The sequence below is a fragment of the Dipodomys ordii genome, unplaced genomic scaffold, assembly GCF_000151885.1.
Source record: "Dipodomys ordii isolate 6190 unplaced genomic scaffold, Dord_2.0 Scaffold30, whole genome shotgun sequence".
Classification (NCBI taxonomy): domain Eukaryota; kingdom Metazoa; phylum Chordata; class Mammalia; order Rodentia; family Heteromyidae; genus Dipodomys; species Dipodomys ordii.
The window spans coordinates 4,315,283-4,340,185 of NW_012267246.1; the positions used below are offsets into that span (position 1 = coordinate 4,315,283).

Here is a 24,903-nt window from a genome sequence, read left to right on the forward strand (position 1 = left end):
GCACCACATAAGCAAAAAGAAAAAAGCCAGAAGTGGTTCTGTGGCTCAAGTGGTAGAGTGCTAGCCTTGAGCTGAAGAACTGAGGGGTAGTGCCCAGGCCCAGAGTTTAGGGCCCCACGACTGGACCCAAATATATATATTTATATATTATGTATATTATATATTATTATGTATTTATTATATTATATATATAACTATATATATATATATATTTGCTTTAAAACTTACCATATGTTCCCTATGTACAAAAACATTATTTAGATCATAATACAGAAATATCATTCAAACAGGGCCTGTTGTCAAGCATTGTGGATATTCTTCTTTGTTACATTTTAAAAAAGGTAAAACATTTATACACACATGCCAAAGCAAAAAATTACATCATTTTCCAAAAACATATAGAAGTATTCATGCTAAACCAAGGGAAAAGCTTCTGTGATATATATTTTTTAAAGTGTAAGTTTAAAAACCAAATTTAATATGGCTAGTAAAGACTTACGATAGAATAAGACATAAACATGGAGCTTCTCTGTGGTTCATGGTACACAGCTTCCAAAAACTTGGAATATCTTCATTATGCTAATGAAGCCCTGAAGCCATTAGACAGCCATGATTCGTGGGCTGGCTCCTTCAGCCCCCGACCTCCAGGAAGTGAAGGGGATAAAAGAGTGAGCTCAGTCATATGGACAGTGAATTAAGTCAATCTTCTCTATGAAAACTTGCCGGAAAATGGAAAAGATACTGGGACACTGCGGCTAGGCCAAGCCTCCTGTGTGTCAACTCCTTCTTGAGCTGGTGGGGCACCCAGATTCCAGCAGGAGGGAGGAGAGACATGGAAGCTCTTCAGTCATCCCCCTCCCAGTTAAGCTTCACCCCAGAATCTGACTTATACGTATCTCCCACTGGATTATTTCTGCATTGAACCATTTACAATAAACCCCAAAGTGTAACAAGAGGGTATCCAGGAGTTCTGTGAATCATTCTAGCAAATTATAGAACCTGAAGGATAGTGAGAATGCCCACATTTGTAGCCAAGTTGTCTGACTTGTGTGTCACACGAAGTATCCAACTTGAAGGAGAGGCCACAGGGAACCCCAAATGTGTCACCAATGTAACCTAGCAACTGCTCTTATGGCTGCTGTCTGAAAGCAGGACAGTTTGGGGTTGGGGGACTTGGCTGCCAACTTGAGGCTAATTCCAAGTTAATAGTTAAGGGTCCGAATCTAACTGAATTGAAGACACAGCAGAGAACGGTTGTTAGAATACACACCTCTTTTTTTTTATATAACGTTTTTATTGTAGTAAAATATATACAACATAAAATTTACCCAATTACTTTAAATTTTTTCATTGAAATATAATATAGAAAACATATACAAATCTAGTAAGTACAATTTATAAGCAACTGCTCAAAAAGTTCACAAACTGAACACATTCTTGAGTCCAGCATCTGGATCAAGAACCGAATATTCCAGAAAACAAAGGAAACAAGTTGGAAATTAAAGAACATTTTTATACAAAAAACCTTGATACAGTTATTAGGATAGGGGTGAGGGGTAACCCTCTCCTCTCCTGCCTGTGTTTATACATGGGCTGTGCCCTCTCTATAACACTCTACTTCCAAACCAAGTTCAGGGTATTTATGTTACTGTAACACACTTTCAAGGGAACCTACTGAGTTAAGGTTAGTCCATGGAGCAGGTTTATCACCTGAGGAAGAATTTCACCAATTTAGACTCCAGGGCTGCTGTCTGCAGGAAGAGAACAAGGAAAATACTTCTTGCTCCTTCTACATATGCATTTAAATTATGATATATATATATATATATATATATATAACAATGTAACAATTTTAAGCATTTTAGGAGTGCAATTTGATGGCATCAGCATTCATGGAATAGTGAGGCCATCACAGTGCACTTTTAGAACTTGCTCATCCCAAACAGAAGCTCTGTACCCATTAACAAGAAAATAAACCTCCGTTTCCCCTTGCCCTACTTCCTCACCGGCACGATTCTCCTTCCCGTCTCTAAGAACTTATTTCTAGATTCCTATGAAAGTAGCAACATACAATATTTGACTTTTTATGTCTTCACTTACAGTAATTTTTTTAAAGTTCATCTGAATTTTTAAGGCTGAATACTATTCCACTGGATGGCATACTACCTTGAATTATCTGTTTATCTACTGATGGACAGATGAGTTGTTTTGACCTTATGCTATTTGAATAAATGCTGCTCTTAGCTTTGATGTACAGTATATTTTCACAAATCCATCCTCGTATATTCTTATATCAACTTTGGAGGCACTTTATAATTTAGAGGCCATATACAAATTAATGCTAACATGCATTTGAGAGAGTCCAGTGTTTTATTATCAGCATTATTCTTTGTTCATGCTGAAGAATCAAGGACAAAATAGTGTGAACCAAAACCTGGAATATAATCAGCACTACACAGGTGACAGGAATATAGAAATATTTTGCTAATTATTAGACTTGAAGAGTATAATAGAATCATGTCAATTATTTTGTGCTTAGTCTTTCTGAATGTACTGTTGGCATTCAATGCATACAAAGTGCTTGTAACTAAAGAATATGTCATTATCCTTTCTTGTTTGAGGTACTGGAGGACCGTGCATACACGCTAGGCAAGCCTTCTACCACTGAATTACAGCCTTCTACCCCTGAACTACACCTTTTATGCTCTGGTTCCTTAGCAACCATACCATGCTTATCTTCTGTTAAATGGGAATTCCTTTTATGGGTGTAACTTCCTGAAGGCTGAGATGGCGTTCAGTGCTTTAGCCCAATACTCTTGCTTGAGGACCGCTCCCGTTCTTTAGTTATTTCCATCTCGATTTTGGCATTGATTTTCTCCCAATCTATTTCGAGCTACAAAACAGAGAAGAAGAAATATGCTTCTATAGTACAGGTCTTTTTGTTTAATTCAAGGTAACTTGGGTGAGGCTGGGAGGGGAAAATGAAGGAAGAGGTGACATGGATCAAAATGAACTGTACTTATGAAGTAACATGTGGAAGTGAAACCTCTACTTCCAAAGATATTAAACCAAAGATATTAAAAAATAAAATGGTCAAACATTTTAAAAAGTGACTGAGAATAAACAAAACCAGAATATATCCATTTCTAAAGCAGTAGAGAAAAAGAAAACATCAAGAAAACTTAATGCTGAAAGAACATGAATTATCTTTAAGTATAACATCAAATAGAACAATTGTATACCAAAAAGCAGACTCACATTGGATGTAAAATCTGTTTATATGAGACAAAAATCTGATTATAAAAGGCTGAGGTCTAAACGTCCCAGTCTGAAGCCAGGCCAGGCAGAAAAATCCCCAAGATTCTTTCCTTTTATCTACCAGGAAAAACAGGAAACAGACCTGTGGCTCAAATGGAAGAATGCCAGTCTTGAATGGAAAAGCTAAGTCAGAATGTGAGGAGCTGAGTTCAAGCACAAAAAAGAGAAAAAAAAGAGAAGTGGATAAGACTGTGTCCACAAAGCACTATCTCCACAATGTTAGCTTTTTACATCTTCCATATTGAAGCATAGCTATAAAAGACAGGAGAACACTGGTTCCCTTGAGCATAGTTTACACCAGAAAATCCACTGCCAACAACTCTTTAAGTGCTTTGAAGATCTATCTGGTGGTCATTAAGAGTGAGAGATGAAGAAACATTAGAGGAAGCAGAAGGCAGGCAAGAATGAGACACATATAAAAAGTAACTGAAAAGTGTTAGCATTTTTATGTGTGTGCCTCTCCTTCCTCCAGCTGGCTTTGGGAAAGGACTCTGCATGTAAATTCTATGAGCCATTTTCTTAGGAAAACACATCCTACTGTTCAACCAAGTGGAACAACAGGATTGTGTGTCTTCTCTGAGAACACTCAGTCCTAGATTAACCTAGTTTATTATGAATTAACCTCAGAATGAGTCAGAAATGAACAAGTTCTTATCTCTACACAGAACAGTGTAGTATAGGTAGTATTAAACCAGACAGAGTACTACTTGCTAACTCAGAGTTCAAGCCCTATGACTGACAAAAAAAAAAAAAGATAAACAGATCTCATAGTTACCTAAGATAAATGTTCAGTTAGCAAGTAGTACTCTGTCTGGTTTAATACTACCTATACTACACTGTTCTGTGTAGAGATAAGAACTTGTTCATTTCTGACTCATTCTAAGGTTATATCTAAATTTCCATGAAGTAATCTGTAGATATTTTTGGATACTTTTCTAAAAAAATAATAATTCTATATATTTATTGATAATATATAAAATAGGTACATTAATAATTAATAGAAAAAATCTTTTTATCTAAGAGATAAATTGATGTGGTAAGATGCAAATGTCAGCTTGTTGAAAAGTACAGCAAGTACTGAATTATTTGAAAGACTCATTTTACAACCAGGATTTTCATAATATCCCAATTTGATTTTTTTGGGGGGGGTCTGGTCGTGGGGCCTGAACTCTGGGCCTGGGTGCTGTCCCTCAGCTATTCAGCTCAAGGCTAGTGCTCTACCACTTGGGCCACAGTGCCACTTCCGGCTTTTGTCTTTTTGCTTATGTGGTGCCTCATGCATGCAAGGCAAGCGCTCTACCACTGAGCCACCTTCCCAGTCCCCCCAACTTGATATTTTTACATGGCAAAATATTTGTTTCTAGTCTAACAAAGCATTGATAATAAAGAGGAAGACAAGGGTAACATTGATCACAGTGCATTGTACTCACAAGCTGTATGTTGAATTGAAACCCCTTTCCTTTATATAACTACTTAAGGATAATGAAAATAATTTATTAAGTAAAAAGGAAGGAAGACAGCCGGGTGCTGGTGGCTCACACTCTAATCCTAGCTATTCAGGAGGCTGAGATCTGAGGATGGAGGTTCAAAGCCAGTCCTGACAGAAAAGTCCCCATGAGACTCTTTATCTCCAATAAACCACTCAAAAACCAGTGTGGCACTGTGGCTCAAGTGGTGGAGCACTAGCCTTGAGTACACAGAGGCTCAGGGACAGTGCCCAGGCCCTGAGTTCAAGCCTCCGCCTCCAAAATCCTGAAGACAAAACTTGATGAATGTGTTGGTTTCCTTCCATCCTTGCACTGACCTTCCTGTGTTTTTCAAATCAATCAGAAGAGAACCACACACTGATGACCCAGCGAACAATGGCTGCTTTGCTACACCCAAAGTCCATCAACTACACCTGCTGGAGTACACACGATGGGGGGAGGGGGAGTGTTGATAGCTAGCCCATGGAAAGGACTGCTCTCACTTCTGTTTGGCATTTCCAGGTTTAGAGCATTTTCATCTTAGAATACTGTTTTGTGATTTTTTACTTAACTTAGAACACAGTGTCATGGTGGTTCAAAGTAACCCATATACATGGTTTTGGGATAAAAAGAAAATACTATCAACACAGTCATGTTATTCTCATTATCCCATCTTGGAAATCTCTGTTACCCTTCTGAATATTTTGTTGATTAAACATTCGGGCAGCAGTTGAAACACACACACATAATGAAGAAGATTTAAGGATTTTGCGGTCTTGCTATCTAAAATACAACTGTATTTAGACTAAGGACTATTTTCTTATATGTGTTCTCAAAAGTACCTAATGTGCCAATACTAAAAAAAAATATTGGTCAAGACAGTGATGAGAAAGAAACAGGGTGGGCACATAAAATTTATAAATAGGATAAATTTAAGGTAAGTGCTCAGTTTCCACATATAGCCAAAGTTTCAGACTGCAACAAAAAGATCAAGTGGCCTCTGGTGACTTCTGCCTTGCTGTGAGAGTCTGAGTCAGTGTAATATGAGATCCCAGGGACCTGAGCAGCAAAAGCCTTATGTATGGCCCAAAATGTACAAATGTCTTGTGGATTTTCAGGAGCTATCTTGGAAGTCAACACTAAAGTAGCACTAATACTAAGACTGGTCTCAATGGCCTCACTCCCTGCAAAGCTGCTCTGAAATTCAAGAACGTAGATCATGGCACCTGTGGTGTTTGAAACACTGTATAAGTAGGTAATACTGGCTTTTAGTAGACATTGTAGGTGCCTTCTCTCCACCTCTCTCCATATCTCAAGGTTTCTTAACCTACCTTGGGACAAATCAGAATATCCCATTTTATTTAGTTATTTAGTTTTGCTTCCTTTCCAAAGTGTAGGGATCAAACTCAGGGCCTTACAGAACATTCTATTTTATTGTATCCCAAGATGGAATATACCCACATAGTTTATAAGCCACAATAAGTTATGTGTATCCTATTCAACACTTAGTACCAGCCCAGAGTAAAATGTCATAAACTTTTGAATGAATGAACAAGGAAAAGGCTAAGCAAACTAGTTCGCTGAGCCAAAATCAAGGCTGGCCTGTTTTGGAATCACAGCCCTTGAGAGTCAAACCTCTTGGATTTCCATAGAGTGGTGAGCAATCTTTCCCTTCCCTGGGCCTTGGACAGCCTATATAAGGTCAACTATCAGTTATGCCACTCTGGGAGCGAGGGTGAATGCTCTTGCTCGGGCTCTCTTTGTGGGCTGATGTGTACTGGAATTCTTTTTTCTTGTTAGGGTCATTACATTTGAGATTCTAGTAGGAGTTTGGGAGGCAAAGGTTGAATCTTTGGTTTTCAGCTTAAACTAAGTATTTCTATGTGGTACAAGCTAACCTCTAGGATTCCACACATGCATTTTCCTTTGTGTATATATTCACGCTGGAGTAGAAGGGGCAAGTGAGCGGAGGACACAATTCAGGAGTTCACTTTTATCCTAGCCATTTACATTATTAATAGATCTAAAATAGCAAGTGGCACCCCATTTAAGACAAATTGAATATTATAAAAAGATTTGAGTAACTCCAAATATGGCTATAAGAATTCAACAAAATATTTACTTCTTCAGTCACAAAAGTAGGCTATGTCATAAAGCAAAAAAAAATTTTGAAATTATAGTAGCACTCATAAGATGAATGTTTCATGTACACACACACAGCATCTATGTTCTTATAAAATACTGTATAATACTTACACCTTCTGCATATTGCAAGTATCGTTTATTAGTTTCGTGTTTACCAAAGGTCTCCAGAAACTTCTGACGGTATGCCAGCACTGTATCTACGTGGGTTTTATATTTTACAGCTAATTCCAGGGCCCTGTAGTGGGAAAGAAACAGATTATCAGGATTGCGCTTGTTAGACTGCATACCCAGCAGAGTTCCCGAGTTAGGAGTGGATAAATGATTGCTCCTTTGTTTATCCCCTGAATGGAATGCCATTTTCTCCCTTCTCCGTATTCCAAATTCCTATTTATCCTTCAAGACTCAGATTAAACATGACCTCTTCTGACTACTCCCCTTGTAGAAATAAATATCCATTATCTACACTTCCTATCATTTGTACAAATATTATTATAGCACTCTTGCCATGTATTATAATTATTTTCAGACTGCTTCTGCCAGTAGCCATACGTTTATTACAAGGAGATGTGGTTTCCATTTCTCTTTGGTGAGTAGGAGCATGTCGTGTCTGGTGAAGGTCTACAGAAGTGTTTTGAAAATATCAAGAAATCCAAGTGTGGCACTTCATTTGAATGCAACTCTCTTCGCTATTTTCATTAGTTTGTAATAAATGTATAGAATTTAAAACTATTATTATAGCAAATTGGAGATCTAGTGAAACAAACTGACACTAAGAAAAGGCTGACAAAAATGTCTTTGGTCCCTTGAGTATAAGAAAAATTTAAGGGCTGGGAAGGTGGCTCAGTGGTAGAGCACTTGCCTTGCATGCTCGAGGCCCTGGGTTCGATTCCTCAGTACCACATAAGCAAAAAGAAAAAAGCCGGAGGTGGCACTGTGGCTCAAGTGGTAGAGCGCTAGCCTTGAGCTGAAGAGCTGAGGGACAGTGCCAGGCCCAGAGTTCAGGCCCCATGACCGGACCCAAAAAAAAAAAAAAAGAAAAATTTAAATTTTATAATTGAATCATTATCTATTGATCTGTACAACTAAGTTCTTTGAAAAGTAATATTTAAATAGCAGAATAGAACTAAGCGAATTGCGAAGCACTTGGTATGACACTAAATGTGCACATGCTACACAGGGGTGACAATTTGCGAGGAGGGAACAGGTGAATCTCAGTACGGGGTACTTGCTCAGTCTCTACAGTCCTGCGCATCACCCACAGCCGGACCGGGGTTCTACTCACTACTTGCAGTCCTCTTGTTTTAAAGTATTCAGGGTAGTCATCATAACAGTCAAAAGCACATCACTACTCCAGGTCTCTGACTCTCTAAGCTGAATAGTGAAGTCATAGCTTATCAGAGAAAACCACTACAAATCTGCTATTTTAGATAAAAATGAGTACTGACTAGCTATCTAGCTATCTCACAACTTGTGAATAATTCTCAGTAGGGAAATGTAGTTCATTCTCAGTGTGCTTTAGTTACTTTGAAAAGCATTTTAAATATGCTGTATGTATTTGGCAATTGATGGAAAACTGAGAGCCATATAAAAAAAAACATGCACAAGACAATGGCAATGCCAACATTAAACCATGTGATTGTTTTATGAAAACATCCTGACATGTGCTTTGTTGCTAAATACAAATATAACATTTGCTACCAACCAGATGCTCAGAGTCCCCTTTTCTCAGTAATTTTCAGTCTTTCAGAGAAAAAGGTCAGGCAAATGGGAGTGTAAAGCCACGAAGCACAAAATACAGAGGAATGGAAGTGGAAGGTTAGAGAAGTGAGGCAGCAATCCCAGGAGCAACTGGAGTAATGCTGCCTCGAGCCCATTCCTTTCCTGGTGTCCAAGGCCCTCAATGTACACAGGGCCCTTCCCAGTGGTGTCTGTGTGTGAGGAGTCAAGTGCGCACCCTCTGGGCACTGTGTTGTGTATGACTAGAAGGACATCTTCATTTTGTAAAACAGCAAGTGTACTGAAAGAGGGCACATCAGCCAACTCTCTGTGCTGGGGGCTTTTCAAAAACTCCAAAGAGATAAGTTGTTCTAGAACATCAATATACTTCATTATGCAGAAAGACCAGAATATGATGTCTAATCTGTATTTAGAAGCTCAATTACTAAGTATTATCTATTATCACTGCTGTTACTGTAATAATAAAATATGTATTATTTGAAGAACAATGGCTAAAGGCAAACATTTAAATGATAGGTGCTATTTTAAGTGTTCTCTTAAAGCATAGACTGAGTTAAAAAAAAAAGCAGTTCTTTACCACATTTAGAGGGAACTTACTCTAAATTACATAAGGGTTTTGGGAGACATGTGTTTCTAGTTTTAAAATAGTTATCTGGCAACCAAACAAATGTGACATTAGATTCTAGGCTGGAATGGATCCATATATTTAAATAGAAGTTATATATTAAAAAAAAAAAAAGATGTTAGCCAGGCGCCAGTGGCTGATGCCTATAATCTAAACCTCGGGAGGTTGAGATCTGAGGATCACAGTTCGAAGCTAGCCCAGGCAGGAAAGTCTGTGAGACTCTTATCTCCAATAAACCACTCAGAAAAAGCCAGAAGTGGTTCTGTGGCTCAAGTGGTAGAGTACTAGCCTCAAGCAAAAGAAGCTCAGGGACAGCACACAGGCCTAGAGTTCAAGCTCCAGGATCAGAAAAAGGAAAAAAAGAAGATGATATAACTTCAGAGTATGAGCTTTTACATAGCTTGAATGACTAAACTGGCATATATGTGTGTGTGTGTGTGTATATATATATATATATATATATATATATATATATATAACTGGTATAAGGTAAGACATTTATTTTTGTTAATACTTAAGTAAAAGATCAATGCAGTTACTTAGAGCTTCTAATTTCTACCTCTCTTATCTCCCGTTTCAAGAGAACATTACCTTGAAATGTGCCAAGTAGACAGCCAGCAGAAAACTTGCTTACTCTGACTCCTTAGGTGCTACATCTTACTAGGTTTCAGGTAATTTTCAAATTTTAAATATGAAGGACAGAGGCACAAACCAGTAAGACTATGCTTCTCAAACAGATGAACAAAACCCAGCAAATTAAATCCTAAGCCTATCAAGTAGCTAGATGCAAGCTTCAACTTGTGGCTAAGTCTGGAGCTGAAGTCCTTGGGACAAAGTCCAGAACTCAGTGCCTGTGGAACCTTGGTTAATGGCTATAAAGTTTGGTAGAGCCACTAGAGAAGAACTAGTGAGAATAATGATCCCAGAGCATAGCTAAGATTCACCATGAAGATGTACAGAAGCAAGAGAAAAGAGGGCAGCAGGTATATGCTACAGAACACCAACATCACTGGGCACTGGTGGTTCACGCCTGTAATCCCAGCAACTCAGGAGACTGAGATCTGAGGATTGTGGTTCAAAGCCAGCCCAGGCAGCAAAATCTGTGAGACTTTTATCTCTAATAAACCACCAGAAAACTGGAAGTGACGCTGTGGCTCAAGTGGTAGAGCACTAACCTTGAGCTGAAGAGCTGAGGGACAGCACCCAGGCTCAGAGTTCAAGCCCCATGACTGACCAAAAAAAAAAAATAAGAACACCAACATCTAAGGGTCTGGCTTCAGAAGGATCATCTACAAGGGAGTAGAGTCATGTAGTGAATCCTCACATACACGGTCAGTCAGCTTCAACAATCAGCTGGTGAGTCGTTGCTCTCCCTCTCCGCACCCCCCTCCCCTACCATTTCCCTTAAATCAGACTTCAGTCATCATGTCTTTTCATCTGTAAATACTTCACTGCCTACCGTATTATATTCAGCACCCTATTTCTCTATCTTGAATGTTTTATTGTTTGTTTGAATCAAGACCTAAAAAGGACCCCACATGTGATTAGTTGAAACATTTTGTCACTTTTTCTTTCTCTTCCTTCTTTACGTCCTTCTGGTGAATCTTAGGTATACCCAGGGCATCATTATCCTCACTAGTTTGGCCTGGGCACTGTCCCTGAGCTCCTTTTTCTCAAGGCTAGCACTCTACCACTTGGCCTACAGCTCCACTTCTGAACTTTTCTGTTTATGTGGTACTGAGGAAGAGAACCCAGGGCTTCATGCATACTAGGCAAGCACTCTACCACTAAGCCACATTCCCAGCCCACTATTTTTTTAACATGTCAATTTATGAGTACATGTGTCTTGTTCACTGTCACCCCTCACTGAGGCCATCTGATAGCCCTGGCCACTGATAACACAGGTTCCTTTTTTTTTTTTTCTTCTGCTTATGTGGTGCTGAGGAATCAAACCCAGGGCCTCATGCATGCAAGGCAAGCACTCTACCACTGAGCCACCTTCCCAGCTCCTAACACAGGTTCCTTTATTCCAATCTTATCTACTAATATTAACCTCAGATCACACAGTACCATTCTCAGTAATAAAAAGCTTACAGAATGTCTAAAAAAAGATTAGAGCAGTAACTATAGGGTTCAATGAGGCCTTGCCAAGTAAAACTGACATAGCTTATGAATTTGTTGTTGTTCAATAATTCCTGACATGTGGAGAAATATAGCATGTCCATCTATGTTTGTAATGCAGCTCACAGAGTATTTAACTGACATGAAGAATATGAATATTAAATAGCTACTCTGTATATATAAAATGTCCTTCTAGAAGTATATGATCTGAAAGGGAAAAGAGGACAGATATCTGCAAAGATAAAAAAGGGATGGATGGTAGGGAAATGACTAATAGATATGAGAAGAAAGGTTCAATATTTTTAGTAAATCAAAACTACACTAAGATTCCAACTTACAACAGTAAGAACATCAATAAAACCAACAACAATAAATAGTGGTAAGGATTTGGGGGTGGGGAAGGAACCCTCATGCATCATTGGAGTGTGCACACACTATGGAAATCAGTATGGAGGCTCATAAAACAATAAAAACAGACTTATCTTATGACTTCATTATACCACTCCTGGACATATATCTGAAGTAATCTAAGTCAATATACAAGAAAGACCCTTGCATACCCATGTTAATTAAACCAGTTCTATTCAAAATAGCAAACTGTGGAACCAACTTAAAAAAGAAACTGTTAACTACTTATATACTATAGAATATTACACGACTATAAAAAAATTAAATCATGTAATGCACAGGAAGTGGATGGAGCTGGTGATGTGATCAATAGGTTGAACAAGGTAAGCAAAGCTCAAAAAGCCAAATATCATAATTAATATTGATTAAATAGATAATTTTCTAGGCTTGAAAATGTTAAAATCCTGCAGGCAAACCTCTCATAAATATAAACACAAAAAAACTCTTCTGTAGTGTTAGGCAGAGCAGGAAAGTGTAATTTACTAAGTGATAGACGGAAGAATACATAAGGTCAAACAGGCTTTGGAATCACTGAAAAGCATTTTTATTACCTTTCCCAGTTGTAGAGATTAATATTGATCTGGATTGCTTGATAAACAAGGCCAGCCTGAAGAAGTACTATTTCAGCTTCCTGTATGTTCCCACTAAACATTAGTATATGTGCCATTTTTGATTCTTTGGATGGAAGATCTTTTATAGAGTTGATGTACTGAACCTTATCAATCTAGAAAAGAAAAAGTAGTACATTCCATGTGAATAAAAACAGAAATGCAACAGAACAACTTGTGAGAAACGTGCGCACACGCATTTATGTGTGCATATGACTCACCTCGCCGATTGCTGCGTAGGCAATTTCTGCAGTGGTCATGTCTCGGTTGGCAAGTGCCATGGCAGCCAGACACGCCCACATGGTTTGCTCCTAAGTGAAGCCAAGAGTACACGCTTAACCATGAGGCCCACATCAGAATACTCAGGGTAAAACTATTAAATAATTTAAGTAATAAGTTATCAAGTGAAGCCAGGTAGTGGTGGCTCCTGTCTATAATCCTAGCTACGCAGGAGGCTGAGACCTGAGTATTGAGGTTCAAAGCCATCTCAGGCAGACAAATGCAAAAACTGAGTGAAATTATGTGGCCCTGAGCTCAAGTCCCAGTACTGGTGTGAATGTGTGCTCACTCACACACACAATTTTGAAACATAGCATTGAAAACTAACCTTAAAAAATTAGTGTGAGGGGGCTGGGAAGGTGGCTCAGTGGTAGAGTGCTTGCCTTGCATGCCTGAGGCCCTGGGTTCGATTCCTCAGCACCACATAAGCAAAAAGAAAAAAGCCGGAAGTGGCATTGTGGCTCAAGTGGTAGAGCTCTAGCCTTGAGCTGAAGAGCTGAGGGACAATGCCCAGGCCCAGAGTTCAGGCCCCATGACCGGACCCAAAAAATAAATAAATAAAAATTAGTGAGAGGAAAAAATTTTATTGTGGCCACTTTGTAGTGTGCTCTCATATGATACTGCCATGAAGATGGCCACCAATAAGCCCTGATAAGGTAAAGCATCTAAATGACATTTCAGGAGTGTATTCTAATGGATGGTAACTGATTCAATAAAGGAGATCTATGGTCAGACACATTTTGGAATATACTAGATTCAACCAACTAGTTAGGAAATGCTGATCAAAGCAGAATACACACACACAAACACACACACACATACACATATGCATATTTCCCCTTTTGTTGAGATAGGGTCTCATGCTATATATCCCGAGGCTATAGATCCTCATGCACAGCCTTTCAAATGCTAAGATTATAGGCATATGCCATTATTCGCAGCTTAAAGCACAGACTTTTAACTTTAGGTATACAAAAGAATGATCTGAGGAGCTTAAAAAGATGTGCATGCCTCAATCAAAAAGAGGTGCAGTGAGTCAGACTCTCTGTGGGAATACAACTTAGGAATCTGACTCTCAGAAAATGTTCCACAGAAGACTGATACATATACCAGTGCCTAATTATAGCCTCTCTGAAAATCAACCACATGGCAACACCTCTTCATACCAACCATGTATTCATTTATAAAAACACATGATCTCTAGGATGGGAATGTGGCTTAGTAGCAGAGTGCTTGCCTAGCATGCATGAAGCCCTGGGTTCGATTCCTCAGTACCACATGAACAGAAAAGACCAGAAGTAGCACTGTGGCTCAAGTGGTAGAGTGGTAGCCTTGAGCAAAAGCTCAGGGACAGCACAGGGCCCAGGCCCTGAGTTCAAGCCCCAAGACTGGCAAAAACAAACAAACATGGTCTCACTCATAACTATTCATAACTATTATTACATGTTTTGCCAAAAGGTAAGCTAATGCACAATACATATACGAATGTGGATCAGAAATGGAGAGTACCTTAACAAATCGACAAAGTCTTACAGCATCCTCCCACTTGGAACTGCTCACATATTCCTGAAGAATAGCAGGATACGGAGATATGCTGATGTGGACCAGAGACCCATCTGCTCTTCTGATAGTTACCTGATTCCCCACAAAACTCACAATATGAGGGTTTTTACTATATTCACTGTTGAGAAAGGAGGAGGGGCAAGATACTCTGAGCAAAGAAATATTTTTGTATGGGTTATAAGGGATTGAACTCAGAGCCTATGTACTGTTTCTGAACTTTTTTCCTCAAGGCTAGCATTCTACCCACTTGAGCCACAGCTTTTTGATGGTTAATTGGAGTTTCACAAACTTTCCTGCCCATGCTGGCTTTGAACTATGACCTTCAGATCTCAACTGAGTAGCTAGGATTACAGGTATGAGCCACCCGCATTTTGGAGCTTCAGGGTCTCTAAGGCCTACGTGGTAAAGACTTGTGTTACTGGGATGACCTCAAGGTTGCTGAAATGAAGGGCACAACCCCAGGCCTCCTCTCTCACTTCCTAGCCTTAAAAATATAGCTTCACCTCTGACTGAAAGCTCAGACCTTAAGTAGTCTCCTCTCTACAACCTGACTGTCTCAGGAATGTGTGATGGTAACAGAAGGCTGACAAATGCATCTTTTTCCTGATTAAGATAAATCATGTAAATGATGAAATCACTTGGCTTGTTTTTAACCATATTAAAAGGCATACTGATAAAAATTATGCTTAACTCCAAGATAATTCTGTCATAATAAAAAGTGGACTTTAATAAGACTAAGTTCCTTTCAGTGAGTTAAATACTTTTAAAAAATAAGTTTTGTTTTGAAGCCCTTTCTAGTTTTGCCAAGGTTGTAAACATGAGTATTAAAAATAAACTCTAAACATACTTGGAAACCACACTAAGATTTAGAGTCAAGAAGCCTTTGTAGTCCTTTGTGAAGAGTAAGAGATCTATCTCTTAGAAAACTTAGGAATATAAATGTACTTCACTTTCTGAAGCACATAAATTTTACAATTTTTTTATTTTACTGTTATTATAAATACAGAGGGGTTACAGTTACATAGGTCAGGCAATGAGTGCATTCCTTTCTGGACAAAGTCCCCTGCTCCCCTTGCTCTCTTCCAGTTTTCCCCTCCCATGACCACCTACAAGTTGCATAGTTGATTTTCAACATAGTGTCTAGTGAGTACCACTGCTGCATTCATTCACCCTTTGTCCACATAAGTACTTTTTTAAATGCTTTCAGTAATTTTCAATTTTTTCTGTCTTTAGTCTCAACCTAAAAATTCAACTTAAGAGACAAATACATTCAGAATGTCTTAAAGTCAATGATTGTCTGCATGCTGGGATGCTGTCACAAATTTGTATATTATTGAAAAATTGTAAGAGTTGCCTACTTTAAAATCAATCATACTGAGCAAACGTCCTGAGCTTCCATTAAACAACACCAGCATGAGAAATACTTCATAGTCACATGAGAGATAAACACTTCAGACTACATTTTCAACTTGATTTCATCGATAAAATCTCACTAAGCTAGCTTTACATAAATGATTTGTTTAGATGCAAAAGCATGACTGAAAGGAGTTCTCTTTAAACCACGCAGAATCCATGCAGAAGATCTTACCTTGCATCCTTCTCATATAACGTTTTAGGCAAAATGTCTCTGTCCACATACACAGTGTTGGGATAGTACCACACTGTGAACCGAGTATCCTGAAGGCCACACAGGATATTGCATGAGTCACACCATGCCAATGTGTGTACCATTGTTCCTTAATTTCAAAAGAATAGATGTATTTTGTTAGTGCCAACATATAAGTAAAAAAATTGTATCTTTAAAATTAACTGAGAAAACAAGATCCCATCTCATTTGTGGTAAGTAGGTACATCTCTACTTTCTGATAGCATAATGGTAAAAATGTAAAAATTCACATAACGTTTATGAAACTACTTGAAGGTTCTACTTAGAACACTACATTTTTAATTCACAGATTTTACTTTCAATGCCAACTTAGCTGCAGAAGCCAAAAACTTCCTTTTAAAATCGAGTTAAATAGATAAGAAATGTGAGAAAATATTACCACAGAGTCATCCAAGCATTAAATATTTAGTATATAAAATAGATTTTTACATTAACAATTAAAATTTTAAATGCACTAGAATTATTTTACCAAGTTTGATAATTTGTTCTTCCTTCCCAAATCGTTTCACTGAAGTAATATAGAGATCCCTATTTTTATCAATGAAAGCAACTTTTCTATCATTGGTAAGTCCTTTTTGATCCAGAGCAATTTCCAAGATTTCATTCTAAAATTAAAAAAATAACAACAGTAAATGTCAGATCAATTCTAGTGTCTGAGGTAAGATCGTTTAAGTAATTTTTTTTAAATGGCATTCCTGTCCTTAAAGATCAATTAAGTCTGGCATGGTAGCACAAACCTACAATCCCAGTATTCAGGAGGCTGAGGCAGGAGGATCATGAGTTCTAGATCAGTGTGGGTAACAGAGCAATACTCTCTCAAAACATTTAAAATAAACAAACACAAAAGAATCTATTAAATGTCATTCATCTGCTTAGAATTATAAAATGTTCCTGTTGATTTTGGACTGCCAATATACTAATAATTCAAAAGTTAATTGTCATTACTTTGTCAGAAAATCAAGGGAAAGATATTCTCACACTACAAGAAAATAATCTACAGTGTGACCCTATGTAAACTGCCCTTCTGTCCTGTCTTGATGGTGAAGGAGCGTCTGATTATCACATGAATGGTCTGTTTTGAGTACCAAGTTTCTCATACTAAAATTTTATGATTCCTATATTTTAAAGATTTGTCAGAATGAATTTTGAACACACATAGGAATAACTCATATTTCTCCCAGGTTAACATTTGCAGAGTCTTTCATATCATTTCCTGTGAAGCAGGAAACCCGATATGGCTATTATTTAATATTTACTTGCAATTGCAATCCAATGCTATTAAATGATTTTTCTTCAGAGCAGGCTGGTCCCAAGCATGTCTAAGATTTCTAACTCAGACTTCTGACTCCAAGATCTCTGCTGTTCCATAGAAAAACAGTAGTTCTGGCATATTTCATTAATCTAATACTACCTAGTAAGATGGATTTTCTTAAAAGTTGGAAATGTTCCAAGATAGTCATTTCAGTTCAATCCAAGAGGGGCCAATTTACTGTATATTATATATAAAGACTGCTAGGAACAAGAACCATGACTATACCATACCATACTATACCATATGACTATACTATATGTATAATAGTAATTAGTGTACTGTTTCTAAGTGTACTATAAACAACCCCTTTTAAGACAAAACACACATTATCCAAATTGATGGATCAGTCACATTCCAGTTCAAAATACATTAAAAAAATTAAGCTCTTCTCTGGAATGCTATAGTTTATATTCTTTTTTTAAAGTTTTTGTTATTATAAAGATGATATACAGAGGAGTTACAGTTACGTAAGTCAGGTAATGAGTACATTTCTTTGTGGACTATGTCAACCCTTCCCTTGTACTCTTCCAGTTTTTCCCTACCATCCCCAGGCACAAGTTATATGATTCATTCAGAACTTCATAAGGTCTTGTTCTCTATGCCTCCCTTTATCCTCCTAAAGACATATAAATGGAAAACTGAGACAAAAAGAAAAGAAAATGGAAACAGCAACAAAGGAAAAAACTTCGTTTCAAATTTCCTAGTGTTCATATGATGAGAGGCACATAGGCATTGCGCCTCTGTGTTCCTCTCCTAGGAGCATCCTCCTTTGGTCTCACTGTGTGTGGATGTCTAGAGTCCTGTAAAATATATCATGTCCCAGTGTATTTTAGATCTAGCTTCCACATGAGAGAAAACATGTGCCAATTGTCTCTCTGAGCTTGGCCTACTATAATTTATACTCTAAGATAGAAAAGACTTTTGTCTTGTTTCAATCTATCAAGGTACTCATAGAATACTAAGTTAGATGTTTTAAAAATAGAAACCTTTCCAAGAAGATGATCTCTGCAATTAAGAATTACAGTCATATGTTGGGCACTGGTGGCTCATGTCTGTAATCCTAGCTAATCAGGAGGCTAAGATCTGAGGGTCTGGGGAAATATATAAGAGGTTAGCAGCAGTGCCTCCCCATTTCGTAGGGGTCTTTTCACACATTTTTTTTGGCAGTTCTTGAAGTACTCAAGGACCTTAACACTCCAGCCCTTTCAGCTTTTTCAGACAGAGTTTCACGCTTTTTGCCTCAGCCAGCTTTGAGCCAAAATCCTCCAACCTAAGCGTCATGGGAAGGGAGATAACAGGTAGGAAGACACCACACCCAGCCTAACCTCCAACCACAATCCTCCCAGTCTCTACCACCTGAGTTGCTGGGACTACAAGGGTGAGCCACTATGGTTGACTTCCTTGTATACTTTATAATGGTTTTGACTTCTATCTGAATCAAAACTACATGAGTATACTCAATATTCAATTTTAAAAGTACAAAAGGGATGCCGGACACCAGTGGCTCACGCCTGTAATCCTACCTACTCAGGAGGCTGAGAACTGAGGATCTCAGTCAAAGTCAGTTCAAAGTCAGCCCAGGCAGGAAATTCCATGAGACTCTTACCTCCGATTAACCACCAGAAAACCAGAAGTGGCACTGTGGCTCAAGTGGTAGAGTACTATCCTTGAGCTGAAAAACTGAGGGATAGGGCTTAGGCCCAGAGTTCAAACCCCCATGACTGACAAAAAATAAACAAACCATAATCATAATATTGAAAAGCAGAGCCTGAACCATAGACATACAAGTCAATTCCTTTTATTCAATTAATTTGCATACACGCTTTCTATTATAGACTTTCCCTATTCTTTGTTTTAAACTGTGATTTTTTTAGGCAAAATAATCTGTGTAGAAGGTACTCTGGTTCAAAATATAAGACTAAATTCCATTTTCCTCATTAAAATATGACTATTAATCTTCATAGAGCAGTAATCACCGTTGTTATCTGCATTAGAAATAGTTCATTCCATTACCTTATGAGAAAGACTCTTCCCATCCCCCAGGGGTTTGCCAGTGGACGCCTCAAAGAGAAAGATGACTTGGGGGGGAAAAAAAAGCAGAACATTAATGTGCTATATTAGACTCTTTACTGGTACATTTCAGTAGAACTAGCAAAATACTTAGAAATTATTGAACTCTGTGCCACAGCACAGCAAAAAAAAAAAAAAAACAAAAAAACAACCAATAGAACCAAATTCTTATTTATTAATGGGGGGGTCACATTTCTTAGGAAAACTGGGAAACTAAACGTTCCTTCCTAAAACCTATTCCTAATTATTTCTTAGGAAAACTTGAGAACTAAATGTTTCTTCCTAAGACATATTCCTAATTAAAACTGTTCATGTAAAGGCATCAATGAGCCACTGATTCAACCATGACAAGTCCAAATGTAGATGTGACTTTTAATTCTGCCACTACCGATTCGGACCAGTATAAAATCACAATTGCACTCCTTACCATGGAACTCATGATGCCAGGCATGCATATGTTCTGTTTTATGTCTATCTACTGTCCTGTCTTCCTGGCTGGAAGTCACGGTGCTAATGAAAACGGTGGACTCTTGTAGAGTGCCTCCCTAGCTCCAGAAGAGGGACTCACCACCAATAAGACTAAGCATGTGGTGAGGGTTGGAGCTCGGAGTTCTCTCACCTCTGGAGATGGGAAGAGGGCCAGAGATTAAATTCACTTGTGTGGCCAGAGATTTAATCAATCATTGGAGGTAATATGATACCATGAAAATCTTTGGATGCCAAAGCTCTGAGAAGCTTCCTGTTTGGTGCACACTGAGGTACTGGAGAGTGAAGATGCCATGGAAGCTATCTGTGTTCCTTCCTAGACCTCATGGCATGCGGACACTTTGTATAACAGAGCGGAAATGACAAGAATAGTCTCTTGGGCTCTGTCAGTCATTTTACCAAATTACAAAGTTAAGTGGGGCACAGGAACCCTGAATTCACAGTCACTCAAAAAAGAGGTGGTGCCGGTAGCTCACACCTGTCATCCTAGCTACTCAGGAGGCTGAGATCTGAGGATCGTAGTTCAAAGCCAGCCCCAGCAACAAAGTCTCTGAGACTCTTATCTCCAATTAACCACCAGAAAACAGGAAGTGGCGCTAATGGCTCAAGTGGTAGAGTGCTTGCCATGAGCTGAAGAGCTCAGGGACAGTGCCCAGGCCAAGAGTTCAAGCCCCACAACCAAAAAATAAAAAGAGGTGGCTGGCTGGAAGTAAGGGCAGTAGGCCTTAACCTTTGGGGTTATACTAATTCTCAGTAGGCTATGTCAAAACTGAGTTGAAGTATGCCTAGATTGTGAGAAAATGATTACCAATAACCATTTTTCTCCACAGATCATTACTATGTTGTTTCACACTGATGATCTTAGTATAGAACATTCTACTTGATGTTCCAGAATATCAGATGATCAGCTCCAAGTTCTCCATGTCCATTCCTTATCTTCTACTCAGTGAAGTGAAAATGACAAAGTGACAGCACTGGAGGAACCTGGTCCAGTGCTGTCCCTCAGCCCTTTTTCCATGTTGTCAAGGTAATTCCTTAGCTCTGACATGACAGGGGCACTGGTACCTATTATTTTCTCTTCTTCAAAGAAGAGGCAGGGAAATGGATGGGCCTAGAACGAATCATGTTAAGTGAGGTAAGCCAAACTCAGAGAGACAAACGGCACATTTTTTCTTTCATGTGTGGAAGCTAGTTTCTAATTTACATCAAAACAGGATAAATTATATAGGGCTCTAGGCATTCACACACAGTGAGACCAAATGAGGACACTCCTAGGGGAGGAACACAAAGGCACAATGCTTATGTGCCTCTGATCACATTTAATAATATTTATTGAAATGAACTCCAGGAAATGGAAAACAAAAGGATTTTTTTCATTGTTTTTCTTTTCACCTTGTTTGTTCATTTATCTGTCTTTGGGAAGTAAGGGGGGCACAGAAATGGAAGGACAAAAGATGAACAAATCCAACAGTGGTACTCACTAGACACTATGTTGTGGGTGAGGCCAAAAGAAAAAAACTGGGAGTGAGGAAAAGGGTGACATTGTTCAAAAAGAAATGTACTCATTACCTGACTTATGTAACTGTAACCCCTCTGTATAGTAAAATAACAATAAAAAATAAAAAACTGGGGAAAAAATAAAGATTATTGGGAAAAAATGAAAACCATTGGAGTATTTTGGTGATTAAGTACTTTCCAAATTTGTCAAGCTCAAGAGTCATACCAAGTGACACATTTATATAAAGACAAAGACAGAATTACAAAACAATGAGGACAAAAAGGGTACTAGGAACAGTAAAAACATGGACCACACAACACATAGCACAAAGACGCAAACATACTGGTAATAGGAAATTTAACTGAAATGTATTAGCTGTTATGTCTAAAGTCACTGACTATATTCATAGGACAGATCATGCTATAACAGTTACTTATGTTCTAAGATTACCAAATATGCAGAGAAAAATAAAAAAACACTACAGCAGCTTTTTCTTAATGTACAGAAACAAAATTTAGAAAAGTTTGGTTTCCGTTTTTAAAATATTCTAGGCTGCCTACAGTTGACCATTTTCATCATTATACAGTTTTGAAATTAATAGCTTTAAAAAATAAAAATCCAGGGGCTGGGAAGGTGGCTCAGTAGTAGAGTGCTTGCCTTGCATGCATGGGTCCCTGGGTTCGATTCCTTAGTACCACATAAGCAGAAAAAACCAGAAGTGGCACTGTGGCTCAAGTGGTAAGAGTGCTAGCCTTGAGCAAAAGCTCAGGGACAAAGTCCAGGCCCAGGACTGACAACAACAACAAAAAAATCCACACCTTATCTTTTTTATGCTGACTGTATGAATTATAAAGAGGTGGGCCTATGTGAATGAATTCATCTACTTTTGCCCAGAAATGTATGAAGATCTGATCTAACAAAGGCTGGACCTGTATTTTAGCCTTCACATGTACAGAAACTGGTACACTACCTACATATTGGCTCAATTCCTTAGTTTTGCTTACTAGAATGTCTGCCTTATTCATCAACTTCCAGGAAAGTATCTGACACATAGTAAACATTCAGTAACACCTGCTGGACAACTGAATCAGGGACTTACCAACACCCTGATAAAATGACTTTACTGTATTAGGGAATTCCAAAACATTTAGCTTACTTATACTTATTTGTAACTACTGATGTGACTGAGCTGTTTAAACAAAATTTAAGTTATTCATATTTTTCTTCAGCTTCATCCACTTAAAACAGTAATTTAAAAAATACATAAAATAGCCGGCATAATGAAGATACTCTTATTAAATGAAGAAAATGTGACTATTTTTAAGTATTTACAAATCAATATTTTTTAGGATCACAACTGATTTAAAACATTTTCTCCAGCTACTGAATATAGCATCATTTAATTGTTACAACTAATCTTGAGTGCTGATAGTATTGTTGTGTTGGATACAGTAACTCTTATTTAATTCATGTTTAGAACAAATCAGAAAGTTACTCTTCTATACAAAGTTAAAATATTAGCATATGAGAAAATGAAAGTTAATGTAGCATTAACAAATGTAACAGAAATCTAGCATGAGAAATTCTGAATATAAACTTACTTTTCTCATCAGCTTTGTCTTTTATTGCTATGGTATCATTACTCAGAGAAACAGTCTGGGCATTCAGAATGTCGGTTCTCATCCCAGGAAACTTGGGAGAGGAAATGAAGCGTCCTTCATAAGAATATAAATAGATACCACCACCATCAACAAGAAGAAAATGCCTAAAAGATAAAGGATAAATAACAGGAAGACACTATATTTTTATTTTTATATTATAAAATAGCTTATCTCTTGAAAATATCTAAGTCTTACAATTAAAATAAGTACATAAATACATAAAGAATAGAATATTTAAAAACTGAAAGTCAACCTCTGTTTTGGTTTGTTTTCTGTTTTTTATTATGGAGATAGTCACACAAACATTGTATGACAGGTATACTTTTCCTTTGAAAATATAAAAATATTATTTAAAAATTCAAACAGCACAGAGTAAACAAAAGACCTTTTGTGACCCTCCTCCACATAGAGAACTACAGCAAACCAAGTATGGATTTGTGAGTTCAACCACAGTATCACAAAAAAGAAAAAAACCTACAAAGTATGGATAATATACATATATGTGTGTGTGTATGAATTTGTGTACATAACCAGATAGGTAAATATGTATATCCACGTGTATATATGGATGTGTGTGTGTGTGTATATATATATATATATATATATATATATATGTATATAATGCCAGAATCATTGATAAACTTATCTATTGTGTTAGAATCATTGATAAACTTATCTATTGTGTTTTCTATTCTTTTGTTTTGTTTTTTTGGTTGGTTGTGGGGCCTGAACTCTGGGCCTGGGCACTGTCCCTCAGCTCTTCTGCTCAAGGCTACCACTTGAACATTACTCCCAAATTTTTCTGTTTTTGTGGTGCTGAGAAATAGAACCCAGGGCCTCATGCATGCAAAGCAAGCACTCTACCACTGAGCCACCTTCCCAGCCGTGTTTTCAATTCTCAAACAGTTATTGTTTAATTCTATAAATGAAGTAGGTATTGTTTATTTTGTTGGCTGAGGGCTTGAACTCAGGGCCTGGACACTGTCCCTGAGTTTTTTTCTTTTTCCGCTCAAGGCTAGCACTCTACCACTCTGAGCCACAGTGGCACTTCCGGTTTTCTGGTGGTTAGCTGAGATGAGTCTCGTGGACTTTTCTGCTTGGGCTGGCTTTGAACTGGGATCCTCAGATCTCAGCCTCCTGAATAGGTGTGAGCCACTGGCACCTGACTAAGATAGGTGTTTTAAAGAATGTTTTACTTCTGTATCTTAACCTAAGCCCAATGATGAAAAAGTGTAATAAGCAAATTACCTCTCTGCCTGCAGAATTAAACTGACGGTTCCTTCTTTGAGATCAAATATGAGTGGTGTATTCCAGTTCTTTGTACTAAAAAACAAATGGACATTAACATTTAAAATATTAAATACTTTTTAATAAGTAGACAGGCATTTATTTTTAATAAAGTAACTTTATTTTCATGATTATTGCATGCACACTTCTATTCAGCACCTGCTACTTTGCTCTAAGATTATTCACTCATGTCTACACCCCAAGTACAGAGCAAAGACTACATTGTAGTATGCAAGTAGCCATAGCAAACATTCAGGAAATGTGTATTGTAGGTATTATAATATCTGAACTTAGAAATACTAAGAACAAGTCTCCTTTCTGCTGTTTATTAGTTCAGTGAGTCTGGGAAGTTACCTAATGTTTACTATCTGAAAACCGAAAACAGCAGCAGCATGATATAGGATTCAGATACCCAGGTCTAGACTAAAAAGTTTCACCAGGGGCTGGGAAGGTGGCTCAGTGGTAAAGCGCTTGCCTTGTATGCATGAGGCCCTGGGTTCGATTCCCCAGCACCACATAAGTAAAAAGAAAAAAAGCCAGAAGTGGCGCTGTGGCTCAAGTGGTAGAGCACTAGCCTTGAGCTGAAGAGCTGAGGGACAGCACCCCGGCCCAGAGTTCAGGCCCCACGACCGACCAAAAACAAAAACAAACAA

General features: G+C 38.0%; 1 protein-coding gene across 1 annotated transcript in view; it reads right to left on the reverse strand.

Moving 5' to 3' along the window:
- Nucleotides 1–1,583: 1,583 nt before the first annotated feature.
- The window catches only part of Ift80 (intraflagellar transport 80), a 50,460-nt gene continuing 27,140 nt past the window's right edge, over nt 1,584–24,903 (reverse strand). The window contains exons 7-17 of the mRNA XM_013016223.1: nt 24,212–24,286; nt 22,904–23,067; nt 19,262–19,326; nt 16,406–16,541; nt 15,859–16,006; nt 14,217–14,388; nt 12,650–12,739; nt 12,372–12,544; nt 7,041–7,164; nt 2,728–2,893; nt 1,584–1,751 (exon numbers count right to left, since the gene is read on the reverse strand). Of these exons, the coding sequence (XP_012871677.1) occupies nt 2,795–2,893; nt 7,041–7,164; nt 12,372–12,544; nt 12,650–12,739; nt 14,217–14,388; nt 15,859–16,006; nt 16,406–16,541; nt 19,262–19,326; nt 22,904–23,067; nt 24,212–24,286 (1,246 nt within the window). The 3' untranslated portion in view covers nt 1,584–1,751; nt 2,728–2,794. The remainder of the gene's footprint in view (nt 1,752–2,727; nt 2,894–7,040; nt 7,165–12,371; nt 12,545–12,649; nt 12,740–14,216; nt 14,389–15,858; nt 16,007–16,405; nt 16,542–19,261; nt 19,327–22,903; nt 23,068–24,211; nt 24,287–24,903) is intronic.